General features: G+C 44.3%; 1 protein-coding gene across 5 annotated transcripts in view; it reads right to left on the reverse strand.

The window, feature by feature from the left end:
* Positions 1-628: 628 nt before the first annotated feature.
* Positions 629-19,108, reverse strand: part of TFDP1 (transcription factor Dp-1) — a 76,814-nt gene continuing 58,334 nt past the window's right edge. For all 5 annotated transcript variants that reach the window (XM_014600480.3, XM_019484978.2, XM_014600481.3 and 2 more), the window contains exons 8-12: positions 17,990-18,058; positions 16,427-16,578; positions 10,706-10,872; positions 10,178-10,259; positions 629-1,926 (exon numbers count right to left, since the gene is read on the reverse strand). In XM_014600480.3, the coding sequence (XP_014455966.1) occupies positions 1,779-1,926; positions 10,178-10,259; positions 10,706-10,872; positions 16,427-16,578; positions 17,990-18,058 (618 nt within the window). In that variant the 3' untranslated portion in view covers positions 629-1,778. The remainder of the gene's footprint in view (positions 1,927-10,177; positions 10,260-10,705; positions 10,873-16,426; positions 16,579-17,989; positions 18,059-19,108) is intronic.

Consider the following 19,108-nt stretch of genomic DNA (forward strand, 5'->3'; position numbering starts at 1 on the left):
CCAAAGACCAAGAGCCCTACGAAACTACTCCACAGTCTAAAAATCACTGATTTATACCCTTTACCTTTATCTCTTCACTCTGAAACTTTGAACCTTCCCTTTCTCCCTGACCTAGCTTTCTCAAAGCCTCTCTTTCCTCTGTCCAACTGTAGATGATATGCTGGTACTTTATAATTCAGGGGAAGCTTGAAGATATGAGCCAGAGAAGTCTTTGGGCTGCCACTTAACTACTGATAGGCTTTGCAGATGCAGATGTGACTTCTCCTACTGAAGAGCTAAAGGAAGGGAGCAGCTGACTCAGCTGCTATGGAAGGATATTTTCTCACATCAACACCACAAAGAAACGCACCCATCTGTGGTGACATCAGGTTGATAACGCATTAACAAAAAAGTTCCTCTAGACCAGTGGTTCCCAATCTTTCTGATTCCATGCCCCACTTCCAGCAAGGGCCCAACTCTTCCAACAGAATACATGTCGCTTACAACCCCACTTGTAAAGTGCTGCAAACTCTAGTTTGGGAACCATTGCTCTCAGACCTCCAAAATCACCACTCAGACAATCCAATAAGCCCCTGAATGAGCTGAAATGTTCTAAGTGGAATAATCCTAAATTAGAAAAACACAGAGCTTGTTAAAAATGCCCATGCGCGTTTTATTAATAAAAACTAACAGTGCCAAGGTTAAACAAGTCAAACAATTAAAGTCTCTTTATATTCCATAAAATATTACAGAAGTTTATTTGTGTTTCAATAAAAAGACTACTGTCTTAGAATAGGCAGCTGACAGTATTTGTGCAGTTAATTGTTTTGTGAATAAATTTAAAAAGACTACCACCTGCCCTGAAATTCCTTTTATAAAAATGAACTATTAAAAATGATTGACAAATTTTGAGTTAAAAAACTTAAAACATTCTCTATATTTAATTTCAACTTTATAATAGATTACAGGAAGATGCTTATGAAACAAATACAAACATTTGTTTCAGTACATGTCTTTATACGATAGACTTATAAGTATGTAAACAACTATATAATAAAAAGTTTCCAAAGTCTGCCTGTAAGAAATCAGGCAAAATTTACCATAAGCAATAAATCATTCCAAACCTTCAAGACATTTTATACAGCTGCACCAGCTGGCAGTAAACATTTGCCAAAAACTTTGTAATTTTATGTTTCAACATACAGTGAAAACAATATATAAAACCGATGGAATCACAATGTTATATATAATTTAAGGGAAAGTAAGTTCACAACAACATTTCTGGAATTTAACATGTAAAAAAGTAGGACGTATCTCTTTTGTTTGTTTCTTTGGACACTGCATGATTAACGAAAACCACTACTACATTAGCTTGCTATCCCTCAAAAAGTGGTATAATCAAAATACACTCCAAAGAAATGGCCATTCAGTGTATTCATTTTCCACAGAAGGATAGCGTTTTATTTTTCATTGATGTGTCTACATTTTCTTTAGCAAACTTAGCAAAAAACATTTGGGGCAAAATGCATTTTCCTTCAAGTAAAAAAACTAAAGAGTAAATAAAGGCTCTGCATTAACACACTGGTATCAAAACACACATCCACACCACATTTAAAAATATCCTACATAAAACAATCCTTGTTTGCTTATCAGAGGTGCAATTTCTAAACTCAGAACTGCTTACCAATATTTTCCTTGAGGGATGGGGCAAAATAATTTGAGTGTTCTCTCCCTAGAACAATTTATTTCCTGAAGCTTGCTGAATTTTAACAAAAAATAAAGTCTACAAACAAAGGGGATCAGTCGTCATCGTCATTTTCATTAAAGTCGTCATCATCATCATCATCATCTCCAACATAAGAGACAGGCGTTTCAACTCTGGAGCCACTGTACTGTGATCCATTGGAACTTGTAGCTAACATTCCATCTCCACCATTGGAAAAGTCACTGAAACAAGGAAAAATTAAATTAATATTTATCATTTATAATACATTTATTCAGCTATTATTTGCATGTGAGGTGGAACACTAAAATTCAGTGAAATTTTGAACATTCCATGGAAAGAAAGTCAAGTTTTTATCAAGTGTTCACCTATTTTTGTCACTGCTGCTATACTGATTTATTGCCATTTATCACATTTTTAGGCATGGGAAAGACAGACAAGTCAGAACATCTGGATACTGCAAGAGTTCAGAAGGGCTGACACTTTCCTGCAAGGTTACTTTAACATATTGAAAATTTCTTTAAAACAAAACAAGCAAACACCAAACCTTAGTCAGCTTTCCAGATATCACTTCAGAAAAATGGTCCGCAAACAACCGAGACTAAACAAAGACAAGTGCAGAGTCCTGTACTTGGGACAGGATAACTGCATGTAAAAATACAGACTAGGGAATACTGGACTGGCTGTAGTACTGCAGAGAAGGACTATGGGATTACAGTGGACCACATCCCGAATGCGAGTCAACAAGGTGCTCTTGCTGCAAAAAAAGCCAACAGCATCCTAGGCTGAATTAACAAGAGTGCCACTTGCAATCAAGTGAGGGATTTAGCACTGGTAAAGTCACATCTGGAATACCATATCCAGTTTTGGGCCCTACACTTCCAAGAAAGATGTGGACAGTTTGGAAAGGGTCCAGTGCAAGGCAACAAAAATGATTAGGTACCTCTGAGACAAGACTTCTAAGGAAAGGCTGAAAGAACTAGGGTTATTTAGCTTGAAGAAGAAGACTGAGGGAGGATTTGATAGTAGTCTTTAAATACCTGAAGAATAAATATAGAAACGATGGAGATGGATTTTTCTCTGTGGTTGTAGGGGACAGGACTAGGAGCAATGGCCTCAAGCTGCAGCAATGGAAATTTAGGCTGGAGATTAGAATGAACTCTCTATGAGTGGTTAGGCATTAGAACAGGCTCCCTAGAGAAGTTATGGAATCTCCTTACTTGGAAACTTAAAAAAAAACAGTTTAGATGCCTTGCTGAGAGGTTTAGTTAGGGATGATCCTGTCTTGAGCAGGGGGCTGGAACAGACCTTGTGAGCTCCCTTCCAGCCCTACTTCCCTATGAACCTATGAGGCTCTAAGCTACTCTTAGATGAGACCACTCCTCATAACTGAAAATGTGCCACTGTGTAGATAAGGTGAGAGCAAGCACAGGAGTGAACATAACTTCATAGCCCAGCAACAATGGCACTTACTCAAGGAAAGGAAGGGGAGATGCCTAGAATCTGTCCCTACTTTTAACACTGTTTAAAGCATTTTATCTAATGACTTCATCTGCTGTGCTGGTATGTTGGGAAGACTGTTTATAAAACATATTTGAAGTAGTTTGATTAGCAAACCTAGAAAGAAAATGGCAAGTGAGAATTGACAAGCTAGCAAGTGAAGTAATATTTTCTAAAAATCTCTGAAAGAAAAATAGTTGTGAGTGGGTGCAACTATGCAAGCATGTATAATTTATAAATGTCATAAGAATGGATGAGAAAGCAATAAAGAAAGAACTCACCGTAAGTTTGCACCATCCCTTTGAACAGATTGTCAACTGTGTGAAACTAATCACACAGTACTATTTAAAACCACTGAATCTGACATTCATTTGCACATCCATATTTATACTCTATTTGGGGTGCTTTTTTATTTGGTCAAACCAGGAGGTTCCAAATAAAAGCTTATCAAAACTAAAAAAATTGCAAGATTGTCTATTTGTTTCAAACTTAGGAAAAATGGAGGATGCTAAAATGTCAGAATTTGGAATATTTATAACAGGTGCCTCAAAAAAGGGATATACCTATAGAGGCAAAGTTAAAAAAAAAAAGGCAACACAGAGCTACTATTTTAGGGCCAACAGGGTATTAAAAAAAAAGAAAAAGAAGAAAACACAACCTCTTAAATCTTACAAATAAAGAGATGAGGATATAAATCTGTCAAATAAGTCTGGCATACAGTCTATACCTAGAAACTTTTTAATCTACTAAAACGGGCCATGTAGTTGCCAATTTGTGCCTTTTTATCTATACTAATACCAAAAATTAAGTTTGCTTGCGAAATAAATTAACTGAGAAACTGATAAGTATGTGAACATGAGCATCCCATGTAAGAATTAAATGCCTCCCAAATGGTGCTCCCTCCCCTCACTCCCAGAGAAATGGACCTTAAATGGTTAGTGTATTCCTGGGAACATGTTGGGGTAGAGTTATGCTCACTATGGTAGGTTACAAAAGGTTGGCAAGTCAGAAATACTTAAAGTGAAGCCTTAAAGCCCAGTGGGTTTCAGATTAATATTGTATCTGTCGGTATGACTAGAAACCAATATTAGAAGCTGAAGAATACTTCTGGGAAATTGTGAGTAACTGAGATACAAAGATTATTAAAAGCAGCGGGGAAGATTAATATAGAGAGTGACCCACATTCTCCCAGCACATATTAGGATATAGAAACTGCTTTTCTTTCATTAGCTGAGGTTGAAGGGATTCTGCAAATTCAGCTGACATCTAACAAGTCAAGGAGAGAGAAAGTTAAGGGGTGACGGAGTAGACTGCAGGAACAACTTCCATATCAAAAGTACAGGGCAAATCTTTCCTTCAGCCAGAAGCAATAAGTTTGTCAGGCTTCTCCTAGGGTGATGTTCTGTGACCTTCATCTTTGTATTGGCCTCTGGCCAGAAAATACTTAAAATTTCAATGCCCTTGATGTTCAAAGGTTTCTTTACACTCCAATTCCAACTATTACTACACAAAACTTGGTTAAAAGTTGAAGGTAAAGTGGGGGGAAATGTACTTACCTTGTAATTCTGATTCTATAAAGATATTCTGGCAACATTTGTAATCCTGAACTTCAGTTCCCTACTCAAAATGGGGAGAACACCCCACACACTTTCACACAACCCACCCTGCAGGGGTAGTATTTTACCACCCTGAGCTTAATTGCTTCCTTTGCCAGTTAAATCTGGACTTGAACACAAAACAAAAAGCACACCACAAAGAAATACCCTCTACCTGCAACATCACTTTGGAAATGTAATGCTTAAAAAATATGATACAATATACTGCATCTGCAAAAGGTTTCCCTTCCAAACTGAGGGAAGGTGGGTGGATGGGTGAGAGAAAGAAAGATACCAGAATGATAACTTCAGAGAAAAAGAACTGCACGTTATACTTCCCCCTGTTTAAAGATAATCTTACCATTGCAGGACTTTTACCCTACAAAGCAAATAGCTTAAAACAGGGCTGTCAAATGCATCTGACCCTGCAGGACAGATGAGTGATAAGAGGGTGGTCCATGGACTAGATCACACCCCCATCCCCACTCCCATCAGATCCACCACATAACTGGTCTGGGATGTGCTCTAGCCAGTTTGGGACCATGCTGCATGCAGCAGTGCAGCCTAGATTCAGCTCTTGGACAGCATCTTTGACATCCCTGGCTGAGAAGATGTAAAAACAGTGCAGTCATGCAGCACCTTCCCATATTACTAAGTGAGAAGGGACACCCTGCAGCCTAGAGCAGGGGTGGGTAAAATATGGCCCGCAGGCTGGATCTGGCCCACCAGCCCATTCTATCCAGCCCGCGGGGCCTTTAAAAGTTAATTCATTTCTGCCCATCGCTGCCTGTCAAAGATGACAGGCAGCCAGCGGCAGCAGGACCAAGCAGGAGCCTGTGGCTAAGCAACAAGGCTAGCCTGGCTCCACCCAGCCCCCCACCCCCTTCCCGCCCTCAGCCCCCAACCAGAAGCCTCTGCAGCTTCTGGCTCTGCACCACTGGAGCTGTTCCCCTTCCCTCTATCCGAGTGGAAAATAAGGTAAGATTGGACAGAGGGAGCAGTTGGAAGTGGCGGTCGTGGGGAGCAGTGGGGGCCGCAGGGAGTGGTGCAGCAGCAGGGGGGCCCATGGGGAGCAGCATGGTAAGTGGCAGCTGTGGGGAGCTCCAGGACCCACGTGGTACGCAGCAGGCGGCGAAGCCACGGTGGTCCCCAGTGGGCAGCGGGGCCGCAGCAGGCCCCAACAGGCAGCACAACGGGCCCTGATGGGTGGCAGAGCTGTGGCCAGGCCTCAGCGGGTGGTGGGGCTGCAGTGGGCTCTGGGAGGCAGCAGACCCACGGCGGGCAGCAGAGCCATTGTAGGCCCCAGCGGGTGGTGGGGTTGCAGTGGGTGGTGGAGAGGCAGCAGGCGGCAGGCCCTGGCAGGTGGCAGAGCTGTGACCAGGCCCCAGCAAGCAGCAGAAGCCAGTGGGCGGCATAGCCACAGCAGGACCCAGCAAGTGGTTGAGCCACAGTGGGTGGTGGGACCCGGTAGGCGTCGGAGCCCCAGGGGCCCCCAGCAGGCCCCAACGAGCAGCAGAGCTACAGCCAGGCCCCAGCAGGCAGTGGGGAGGTGGTGGGCCCCAAGAGGTGATGGAGCCACAGTGGGTGGCAGAGCCCCAGTGGTTCCCAGCAGGTGGTGGGGCTGCAGTGGGCCCCAGCAGGCAGCAGAGCCACAGCAGGAGGTAGGCCCCAGTGGGTGGCGGAACTGCGACCGGGCCCCAGCCGGGACCTGGCAGGCAGCAGAGACACGGTTGGTGGCGTGTCCTAGAGGGTGGCAGAGCCACAGCCGGGCCAAGGCAGGCCCTGGTAGGCAGCAGAGCCCCAGCGGGTGGTGGCAGTGGTGTGGCAAGCCCTGGTGGTTGGCATAGCTGTGCGGGGCCCCAGCAGATTATACAGCCATGGTGATGCAAGCCTGAATGAGGAAATGCAGGGAAAGGCAGAAACACAGAGTCCATGCAAGTGCCCTGGGACTGGCAGAGACCCAGGGTGGGGTTGCAGAAGTGAAGAGCCTAGGCATGGGGTCTGCCTGTTTGCATCTTGTGAGGCTCACATGTAATGTGTTAGAACTGCACACCATGGAGCTGGCAGCCCGGTCCCAATTCTCTCTCTCAGCACACACCCAGCCACCATACCCACACCCCACCGTGTGTGTGCGCGCGCGCACGCACACACACACACACACACACTCCCCCAACTACACCCCCACTTACACCCCCTTACTGTCCACACAAAACACACAGTAGGACTGTATTTTAAGCTATTATGTAGTCACCTCTAGATACACTTTTTGTAAACACAGAAATCAGTACAAAAATATTTTTAAATAAAATTAAAATAAGTTATAGTAGGTGGGGTGTACACACATACATATATGCATCTTTTTCCTGGTTTCCAGAACACGGCACCCTTCCTCCCAAAAGGAGTACTTCCAGGGCAAGGGGAGAGACTTCCAATGGCAAAGGTCAGGGGCTAGGAGGTGGGACTTCTGGTTTCAATATAGTGACCGGGGCAGGGCAACTGTCAAGGGGTGGGGCTACCCATGCAGCCCTTGACAGCTCCCTGAAACTTGGTAAAGTGGCCCTCCATCCAAAATAATTGCCTGCCCCTGGCCTAGAGCAATTAGCCAGCTGGTAACAGGTCACCCACTGCAACTGGCTTGGCCAATTAGTAAATGTGGGGAAGTTGGCTGGCTGACCCAGAAATAGAAGGGGACAGGAAGAAGAAGCGAAAGAGAGGACCTGGAGGGGGCAACTGCTTGTGTAAAGAGGGAGGTCTCTCCCAGGAAAAAAGGTGAGTAGAGGGTGAAAACTAACTCAGCCTGCTGGATGTTCATTATGGGCTGTTCGTACTTTATGTTGTGCTCTGTGGTGAGGATTAACCCAGGACTTGAAGCTTATAGTGGATTGGTTCTATTTGCTACTGAACCCTGAGAGGGCTGAAGAACCCAGAGCATTATCATCATGTGCTGTGAAGCCCAGAGAAAGACTGTAGCAGGGACCGAGTAATCATGACCTGGGAATTAGTTCAAGGACTGATTTGAGCCTGGTGGTGCCAGGCTAGCCATGTAACCAGCTTCAACACTTCGGAGTAGTCCTAGCAGAAAAAAGAATGGCTGAGGCTTGGAAAAGTCAAGAGACTCTGGAACTTGCTCTCCCCTCTTCTTGTTCCAATGACTGCACAGTTATGTGTTACTGATAGAGTTGGTTAGTCAACTAGCCAAAAAATACTTGGTCAACTGACCAGTCAAATATTTTAAGCATTAATTAAAAGTGGCGAGAGACTCATTTAAGCTCTTGCAGCCCCTTACACTTAATGGGGCAGAAAGAAAATGAGGCTGGAATAGCTCAGGAAAGAGCAGAAGGGCGGGGGGGGGGGTGCCTGCTCCTAAATGGACAGCATGTAGGATAATTTATGAGTCCTGACTGCTGCAGGACTTCAGGGACAAGACGTACATTCCTTCTGCTCTTGCTAACAGATGAAACCATGATGCTCTAAAAAAGTAGGCCGCCACTTACACAAAGGCATTCTCAGCTTCCTGAAATATTTGACAAATTTTGACTGAAGTCAAATAATAGGCTGTCAACTGATCAGTCAATTATTTTATATTACCTGACCAGTCAGTTTGTCAATCATAGTTACTGAAAGAGGTAGAGGGTATGCTTCTAGAGACAACCTGGCAAAAAGGATTCTTGTAGCTAATTCATGAGCTGGCTAAATTAAATTTGTTCTACTTGATTTTTTTTTTAACACTGCTAGCTGTATTACCCTGTTGTAAGAGTAATTAGAGCTTACATAGGTGTCTGAAAGCAAAAACTAAGCCAATACCAGTTTATGAGCTAAACCTAATACAGTAAGGAAGAGACAGAAATAGAAATTAGTAAAATCAGGGATTACCATAAGGAACAGTACAGGGCTACCATGCCATACAAGGGGTATAATTAATTTATAGTCCCATCTGCTACTCTTGTTAAGGACCAAAGAAATTTAAATTCCCACTGCCATAAGCTAAGGAACCATAAAGAAGTGAGATTCTTGCCCAAACGGTATCTTTATATTAAGGACTTTCACTTTATCGCCAATTTAAAATCTAAACTAAAGCCAATTCCATAGTACTCTGACTATATTTCACAGTTTTGTGACAGATTTTTCCAATGACCACAACCAACTGCTTAACAAATTTCTATACAACAAACTGCATATCAACCATGATTAATTTCTTTACAATATTAAAAGGGGAAATTGCCTATATGACATCATATGATAGTCCAATTACTCCTAAAAGTGACAAATGGGCAATAAATAGTAAGAAACATCACTAATTATCTTTTAATTAATTGGTGTTAATGGATGTGATTAATGCAAGAACCAATTAAACACATTAATTTTTTATGCATTAATCACTGACGTGGTTTTCAAGTCTGTGCCCAGGCTGCCTTGCAGCTTCTCTCTGCTGCTGTCACCACTGCCTCTGAGCTGCCCAGCAGGGCAGCAGTGGCAGTGCAGACAAGCCACAAAGCAGCCTGGGCATGAGCACAAGGTAGCAGCTCTGGCACAAGCTGCCTCTGGGCCCCTGGGGAGCGGTGGCGACAGTAACCCCATGGAGGCAGTTGCTGCTGGCAGGCAGGGGCAGGATTCCTGTGGAGCCACCTCCCACAGCCCCCACCCCATGCCACCCCACACACCTGGCCCCAACCCAACGCTGATGGAACCCAAGCCCAGTGCCACTGCTGCCATGCTGGGAGAAGCTGCCGCTGCTACTCTCCCTTTGCTGTCTGTGCTCCCACTCAACAAGGAAGAGGAGAAGTTCAGGTCCAGGCTGGGGCCAGAGCAGCTGCCCCCAGTGAGGGCAGGTTGAGGCCACCACTGCTGGAGGTGTACTCAGGCAGGGGCATGCTGCAGGCCCAGGGCAATTCTGCAGAGACCCTGCTTACGTAGGGCATCCTGCCAGGGCATGTGGGGGTCCCCACTCCCCAGGCTCTAGAGCCCCTCCCCCACATCCCTGCAGGGAACCTTCTTCCCCGGGCTCCAGATCCTACATACACAGCCACAGCCCCCCACACCTTCACAAATTTCGCCCCACACCCACCCTGCAACCATACAGAGTACCTGCAGAATTTTGAGTTTTTCTGCGCATAATTTTGAGTTTTTAGCTGTGCAATTTAAATAGCTATTAATTGCGACTTTTTTAGTTGTGCAATTAATTGTGATTAAATTTTTAATAGTTTGACAGCCCTACTAATTACAATAGAATAGTCCCCTAGAGTTACCTTTGAAGAAGAAATTGAGTTACACATCAAATCTGCCATTGCCAAGGCAAAACTAGAGATTGCATACGTCATGGTACTGGTTAAATTGCTGTAGTTTAAATGGCTCTAAAGCTAATTTATTAAATTAGTCTCACCTAGCAGAAAATCTTGTGCCATTTGAAGCAGAGCCTGATGAAGATGTGACATATACACTGCTGATTGATCCCTGAGCCATTTCTGCAAAATAGAAAGAGTATACACTTCAACAACTTAACATGACATCGAACTAGCATAAACAAGAACCACCTTTCCATCTGATCACAGCCCAGAAGTATCTTTTAACTCTTAAAAACAGTATTTGGACTCAGACATTCAAATTCCTATATGCAAGATAACAGAGTATCGAATTCCAAAGGGCAAAAGAAAGAAAAGCTGTAACCTAAGACTTAACTTCCTTATGTAACATGAAAAAGTACTAATATACAGTTAACAGAGATTCGTTTATTGCAAGTGAAACAAGTCTTATGCTCCCCTACTAAAACGTTAGCGGTTTAGGTAATTCACTTGAAAAAATGAACTAACAGAACTTTTTGCAGTCAAATCAGTTTTAGTTGAACAAGTTCTCTCTCAAGTCCTATATAAAAAGATAAAATAGCAGAAGCATGTTATAAAGGGTAACTAACCTGTCACATATGGTTCCAGAGCTTTAGGAACCAAACTCTTTGCAATTTTTAGGTCCTCTGCTGAACAGCTTCCAGATTCTAGCCCACAAGCCATTCCCATTCGTTTTAATACCTCTATATCATCATGAATTTCAAAAGTATTGTCAAAATTAAATAGGTATTCAAACCTGGAGAGGAGAAATCTCAATTAACTTCTGAATTTTGGAAACACAGAAATATAGCAAGTATATCAAGAATTTTCAAATATAGTAGTGTAGTGCTTAAAGAAATTAAAACACATGACCACAGCAATATACGCTTTCTTAATGCTGGTTTGTTCTAGTAGCAATTCTTCTTTGTTCTAGTGAAAACTCTTAAGTCTCAAATGCCATACCCTAGTTAATAATATGAATAGATAACTCTGTATTTACTTGAATATAAGATGACATTGAATAAGACAAGCCCCCCATAATAAGATTCTACATATGGAAAATTTACAAATGTTTTGCCTTGAACATGTCCCCTTCCCACTGCTAGAGCAGGGAAAATAAATCTGGGGGGGCCATGTGCCCTCTGACCCCACAACAGTCCCTCCTCCCCGATCCTTACTTTCAGACCTTACTCTCCTTGGGCACATGGAAGCAAGGGGAAAATTTGAAAACAATGACTTTGAAATAAACTTCCCTGTAGTAACCTTGAATATAGGCAAATTATTATGGGTACCAATAGACTTAGTTCATCCAGAACTGATGCATTTTACCTTTTCTGAAACTGCTGCAAGTTTTAGCACAGGTACTCCATAAACACACTATAAACAGCACTTTTATATTAACTTCTATATTGGGGTGGGCAAAATACGGCTCATGGGCCAGATCCAGCCCACGAGGCCATTCTATCCAGCCTGCAGGGCCCCTAAAGAATTAATATTCATCACCCTTGGTTCCTGTCAAAAATGACAGGAACCAAGGGCAGTAGGACCCAGGGGAAGCCTGGCAAGCCCCCACTACAGCAGGACCTGCCTGGCCCTGGCCCCCTCCCCCAGCCAGAAGCCCCAGCTGGGCCTTCTGACTTGGAGCCACATGGCTGCCCCAGCTGGAACTACAGGTAAGGGGGAAGGGCGGGGAGGGGAGGACCCCAGGCAGGGAAGGAGCCCCGGGAAAAGCTGAACACAGGAGGGGGGGGAGTGGCCCTTCCCCTGTCCCGTGGCTGGCGCCTCACACTACAGCTGCTTGCAGCCCGCATGGGGCTGCCTGTGCCTGCCCCAGACAGCCCCATGGGCTGTGAGCAGCTGCAGCAGGGAGCGCTGGCCACGAGGCAGGGGAGGGGCCACTTTTTCCCCACCTTCCTTCTTCATGCAAAGTGGCCCCTCCCCCTCCCCATGGCCAGTGCCACACACTGCAGCTGCTCGCAGTCTGTGAGGGGCTGTCTGGAGCAGGCAGAGGCAGCCCCAGGTGGGCTGCGAGCAGCTGCAGCACGGGGTGCCGGGTGGGCGAGGGGCTGCTCCCCCCCCCAGCACCACCTTGTAACTTGGCCCCACTGTGAGCCTGAGCCCCGTCCTGGCTCCGGGCTCACCAGTCGGGGCTATGCGTGGTGACAGAAGCTGTAGCCTCCCCGCTTAACACAGCATTTGCCACCACTGCCTGTGGGTAGCAGCCAACACTGCCCAGCACAGCAATGGGGGGGGGGGGGGGGCGCGGCGGCAGCTGACAGGCAAGCCCAGAGCTGGCTTGGAGGCCAGGCTAGCAGCAGGGCCGGGTTACAAGCTGGTGCTGAGCGTGGGGAAAAGCGGCCCCTCACTCGCCCCATGGCCAGCACCCTGTACTGTAGCTGCTTGGAGCCCACGTGGGGCTGAGTGCCTGCTCCAGAGAGTTCCGCGTGGCTGCGAGTGCCTGCAGCAAGAAGTGCCGGCCGTGGGGCGGGTGAGGGGCTGCTTTTCCCTGTGCTCAGCACCAGCTTTGTCCCTGCTGGCAAGCAGGGGGTTGGGGCTGTGCGCTGCCACCTGCATGTACCACAGGGCTGGGGGGGCACTTGGTGCGAGTGGGTGTGAGAGCCAGCAGGAACACGGGGCCCGCACCAGTGTCCAGTGCCAGCAGGGCCCAGAGCAGGGTGGCAGGAGCGTGGGGTCCCAGCCAGCAGGGGCTCTATGGAGCCAGGCCAGCTCCCCACTCTCTCTGCTGGTGCAGCCCAGCCCGGCTCCACAGACCCCTGCCAGCCTGTGCCCCACTTTGGGCCCCCCCCAGTGCTGGCCCTGGGATACTGGTCCCAAGACATTGGTTCCAAAATGGTGACCGGGGGCAGGGCACTTGTCAAGGGGCGGGGCTACCCATGCGGCCCTCGACAGCCTGCCAAACTGGGTAAGCAGCCCTCCACCCGAAATAATTGCCCGCCCCTGTTCTATATAGTACAAACTACGCATGATATTAATCCAAAGCCAAAAGGCTCATGATTTACCATATGGTTCACTGGGCTGGGCCCCAGCAGAGACAACAGCATTTCAAACCATGGTGACTTCATACTGAGGTATGTGCGTGTACTCCAGATATCAAAACCCCAACCCCACAAAGGATCCATGTACTTATCAGCTTCCCTCCCCCTACCCAATAACTGGAACCAGGTGTTCTTGTCATGAGTCCTAGAATCTTCCAAATATTTATATGCAGATGAGGTGCAGGGTAACCTGGTCTGGCTCTACCTCATGGAGGGTGGGACCATGCCAATCACGTGACAGTCTGGGACAGGAGTGACAGAGGGATTCTGTCTGTTTAGGGCCCCATTTGGTGATGGTTTGCCAGACATTTAAGACTGATGAAGAAAAAGGAATATTTGGAAACGGGAAGGAAAAGGCACAGCTTCACTGTGAAGAGGAAGTCAAAATGTATGCAGTGTAGTGGCTCAGTTAGGGCCTGGTTTAAACCGTAGGCCAGCTCGTGAATATCATGGCCCAATCATGGCAAACGTCACCATTTTTGTGAGCCTGATTGCAGAGCCACTGACTATCATCTTTGAAACCTCATGACTATCAAGAGAGGTCTCAGATGGTTGGAAAAGGGCAAACATAGCACCCATATTTAAGAAAAGGAAAACCAAGGATACAGGGACCACAGACCAGTCAGCCTCACCTCAGTCCCTGGAAAAATTATGGAGTGGATCCTCAAGGAATCCATCTTGAAACACTTGGAGGAGAAGTTGATTAGGAACAGTCCGTATGGATTCACCAACCTGATTGCCTTCTGTGGAGATGACTGGCTCTGTGGAAGTGAGGAGACCAGTGGGTGTAGTATACCTTGATTATAGCAAGGCTTTTGATATGGTCTCCCACGACATTCTTGCAGGAAAGCTAAGGAAGTACAAGTTGGATGAATGGACTGTAAGGTGGATACAGAACTGGCTGGAGCATCAGACTCAGAGGGTAATAATCAATCAATTGATGTCTAGTTGGCAGCCAGTATCAAGTGGAGCGTTCCAGGGGTCGGTGCTAGGGCTGGTTTTGTTCACTGTCTTCATCAATGATCTGGAAGATGGCAAAGAGTGCGCCCTCAGCAGGTCTGCAGATGACACCAAGCTGTGCGGAGTAGTAGATATGCCAGATAGTAGGGCTAGGATTCAGAGTGACCTAGGCAAATTGGAGGATTGGGCGAAAAGGAAACTCCTGAGGTTCAACAAAGTCCTGCACTTCAGATGGAACAATCCCATGCACCAGTACAAGCTGGGGGCTGACTGGCTGGGGAGCAGCTCTGCAGAAAAGGACCTGGAGGTTATAGTGGACAATAAGCTGAATATGAGCCAACAATGTGCCCTTACTGCCAAGAAGACTGAGGGCATACTGGGCTGCATTCGTAGGTTTGTTGCCAGCAGGTCCAGGGAAGTGATTATTCCCTTCTATTCAGCACTGGTGAGGCCACATCTGGAGTACTGTGTTCAGTTTTGGGCCCCCCACTACAGAAAGGATGTGGACAAATTGAAGAGTTCAGCAGAGGGTGACAAAAATGGTTTGGGGGCTGAGGGACAGGACTTCTGAGGACAGGCTAAGGGAACTGGGCTTGTTTAGTATGGAGAAGAGAAGAACAAGAGGGGATTTAACAACAGCCTTCTACTACCTGAAGGAGGGTTCAAAAGAGGATGGAGCTAGACTGTTCTCAGTGGTGGCAGATGATAGAACAAGGAGCAACCATCTCAAGTTGCAGCAAGGCAAGTTTAGGTTAGATATTAGGAAGAATTTTCTCACTAGGAGGGCAGTGAAGCACTGGAACAGGTTACCCAGAGAGGTGGTAGAATCTCCATCCTTGGAGGTTTTCAAGACCTGGATAGACAAAGCTTTGGCTGGGATGATCTAGTTGGAGATGCTCCTGCTTTGAGCAGGGATTGGACTAGATGACCTCATGAGGTCCCTTCCAACCCTAATTTTCTATGATTCTATGACATGCCCTTTGAAATATTTCAAAACCATCTGAAGCATTCCAAAATAGTACCTCTTGAAATGAGGTATTTTTTTGAAGCATTTCAGTTCGTGTACACAGAGATAGGGGGATCCATAGATTCTCCAGAACCCCAATGATGTGTTTCTTTCCTTCCTCAATTCCACAGCAGAGGGAGGGAGAGTGCAATGGACATTCTGCAGCATGGGTAACTGGTGCCTCTTGAGTCAGGGGGGGCATATGTCCCTCTGACACCAGTCAGCACCCGGGATGGGGGGGAGGGGGAAGTGTGCCCTGGCAACCAATCTCATTGACTGGGGGCGGGAGGGAGAGAATCCCTGGCAGTCAATCTCACTCACCAAACAGCGACCGTGCTTTTACTGACAGCCCTGCTCTCTGGCCAGTACCTGCAGGGGGGGCACTGGTGCTTCTGCCTGCCCCTTGCTAAACAGGGAGTGCGGCCTGACAGGGGGTGCATATACACCCCTGTGCATACCCTACGCATCGCCACTGGTCTACAGGCTGGGTGATGGAGCACCAAACTATGCAGCAGTCAGGTACCAGACCATGTCTTGGCCACTCCTGTACTAGGAACCTGCTGCCACTGCTAGGTTCTTCAGCTACAGTCCCCTATACCTCTCCTCTCTGGTAAAAGGGATTGGAGTTGGAAAGGAATCCCAGCAGTGGGGAGCTGGGGAGCCTCTTCCTTTTTGAAACATTTCCAAGCCCAATTTACTTGAAAATGTTTTAAAAGTTATTCAAGTCTTCACCCTTCTCTAAACATCTAGTACACTGGGTTATCTTATCTTCTTTTCTTTACTCTCCCCTTTCTCCTTTCATTAGCAACTCTTGATAACCTAAAGCCAAAATATAGACGACCACTACACTGTTTCCTCAGTAAGACACAGGTATGGATTCCAAATTAAGGGCAAAGAAAATACAAATCTAGCCATAAGCCTGAAGCCTGTGTGTCATTTTCCTTGAAACAAAGAAACAAACTACTTAGTGAAAGACAACAAAGTTTTCATAGAGTTACCATCACTAGCTTTCAGCGTAAAGGAATGCTAATCTCCACAGCACCCAAATGGATAATAAGCTTTAAATAGACCCTAAAGTAATTTTTATTTAGAATTTTAGAAAATTCATTTTCTATTACATACAAACTAAATGGTTCTGGGTGAAGAAACAAACAAATGCTCCCTATCAACAGAAGTAAATACGTAGCTTTATTTTTATTTCTTCTTTATCAAAGTAAGTTGTGGATTTATTTTGACATGAAACTCCTGGCTGCATTGTAAGGACAGCTGAAAAATTTTAGCAGACTTACTTGTCATTAGAAATACTGCAGTCAATCACAGTCTTTTTGCTGGTGTTCACAATAATAAATGGCAGATGGATGACAGAATTGGAAGGTGGTGGTCGACTTGCTTGCTGCTCTGCTTGACGATTTCGTTGAACTAGGTTCTTGAAGGCAATTTGCTATAAAAAGTAATAGCATCTTAGAGAATTACCCAGAGTCATATTCCCACCCCCCATTTCTCTTATAATCTGCACATCTCCGAAAGTTAAAGAAAAATTAAGTTTCCAAGTATCTTAAAAAAGCAAACTGAAATTGTCAATTTTGCAGCAACAGCCTGTTTCCAACATTGTAGATTATTAGAATGGATATTTGGAATTAGCCCATTTATTTTAAATAGGAAACATTTTTCAAGAAAAATAAAGTAGATACCAATCACAGACAATTTCTTCCATTCTTTGATGTTTGTAAAATTGTATACAAGACAAGGTTACCATAACCCCACATGAACATTTTCCATCAGAAAACTGGATTTTGGACTAAAGAAAAAATTCTTTAGCGAGCCATCTGCTTTCTGTGGAAAATGCTAGCAAATAAACATCTGGGAGGAAACTGACTATGTTTTGATCGATTCTACAGAGGAGATGCACTGACAATAACAGGAGTTGAAGCTGTAAATGGAGGCAACAGCAAGGTATTCTATTTTTTTAAAGGTACCACAGAATTCTGTAATGAAAAGGCCCTAATATTGTAGAACTCATTAGGGGAAATTAGAGAAAATGAAGTTTTATGGCCATAATTGTGGCTTTACACAACCTAGGGAGGCTGGAGAATCTGAGAAAAGCAAGCCTGAACACACTCAATGACCAGCATGGCAATCAAGTCCACTCTGTCTCCTCCTCCCCACTGCTAACCATGTTTTGCTACTGCATTGCACAGCAATAAATAAAAACCTTAGTTTTAGCAGAAACCTCCCGCTGTTTGCAATGTAGTAATTAAGATTTACTAGATAACACTGCTAAATCTTAGAGGTAGCATTTCAGCAAGGAATTAGTTGATAGATAGACAATTATTTTTCATAAGCTTGAGACCTAGAAACTTGAGTTTAACTGAGTCTTAAATCTGATGCCAAGTTCTGTGGGAAGGCTGTTTTCTCTGGTCACAGAACTATGAAAAATAAAAGGTTTTGAACACTAGTACGTTTTACTTGTGGTGACTATTGCAACTCATGGCAACCACAAAAAAAAAGCAGCACAAAATAAAGAAACATTCAAACGCATGGTCAGAACTGCATATTACAATTCAGAAAAACAACAGGAATTAAAAGAATTGTCAGCAAAAAGCTTCTTTAAAACATACTCAACGGTCCTACTGAATTTAACACAGCATTCTGGAAGTTTGCCAGGTACTCCCAGAGCAAAACAGAATTTGCCTATACTACTAAATGCACAGGCACCGGCACCATTCTTTTACAGTTCACCTGGAATTCCCTGCAAGGTTTCAGTTTGTTTGTTTGTTTCTAATAGGTACCAATAGAAAATAGTCATGCAAATATGTTACCTTGCCCAATAGACAAGAGTACCTTGACTATACCTGTAGAATAAGTTCTTGTAGCTGAGACTGTTTTAGCTTTATTCTTTCAAGTCTTCTCTGTTTCTCCACCTTAAGGAAAAAAAAGTTTTTAAACAATATTCCATATTAACATGGTCTCCAATTTAATAAAATGCAATGGATTGCAAAATATCTTTTTATTCTTCCAGTTTCTAGTTCATAACCTTAAAATAATTTTCAAATTATTGAAAAAAATTAAAATTTGGCACTGCATGAAATCATATGCAAAGACAGTTTAAGGCTCAAAACTTAACATTTAGGGAATAAACTATCTAAAACTCAATGTCAAATCACACCACATATCATCATTTTCATAGTTCAATTCAGATATTTTCGTACTACTTGTACATTTAACCCACATTTATTTTCCAGACTATTTCAAGACAAAGGCTTCACTCACTTGTTTAATTTTATGCCTTGAACCCATTGGTATAATCACCACTAATCTCTCACTGAACATTTCTGTTCTGGGTAAAAATTTTAGAAGTGGCTAAATAATCTAGATATTCACAGGATTCCATCTTTAAATTAGTTTTAGGGTAAAGATTTTCAAAACTCTGTAGTCTGCATATATAGTAATTGGCCTATTTTGAGGGTAGGGAGATTTACTAGGCAAATGATACATCTCACTCTTTCACCCCTTAATTATAGAGGCTGCAATTGATATTTTCTAGTCATACGGTAGTCCCTCCTCATTTGAGAAGCTCATTAAAATGTCTTGCTACTGCTCTTGTGATTTATGAACTAGTTCCTTCTATATTCTGTGATCTTTTCCCCCTCTCATTAAAAAGGGGAACTAAAACCTTTAATCTGAAAGAAAGAAAACGGCCACATTTGCCAATGATGGCTGGAATGGCATTACACTGCAGTACCTATTATCATAGTCATGTCAGCATGAATTTTGTAACAGAATAAACACTCCATAGACCACTTACAACACAGAATTGAAACTTTTTGTTCCTATATAGGTTATAAACTCTGCAAGAAGGGAGCCTATAATAACTATTAGAACAAACAATAAGGCTTATGTTATTTTCATGAAGCCAGCAGAAGCTATATACTCTACAAATCTAATAATTCTGTCACAAGCACTTGAAGTAG

This window comes from Alligator mississippiensis, chromosome 1 (assembly GCF_030867095.1).
Source record: "Alligator mississippiensis isolate rAllMis1 chromosome 1, rAllMis1, whole genome shotgun sequence".
Taxonomy (NCBI): Eukaryota; Metazoa; Chordata; order Crocodylia; family Alligatoridae; genus Alligator; species Alligator mississippiensis.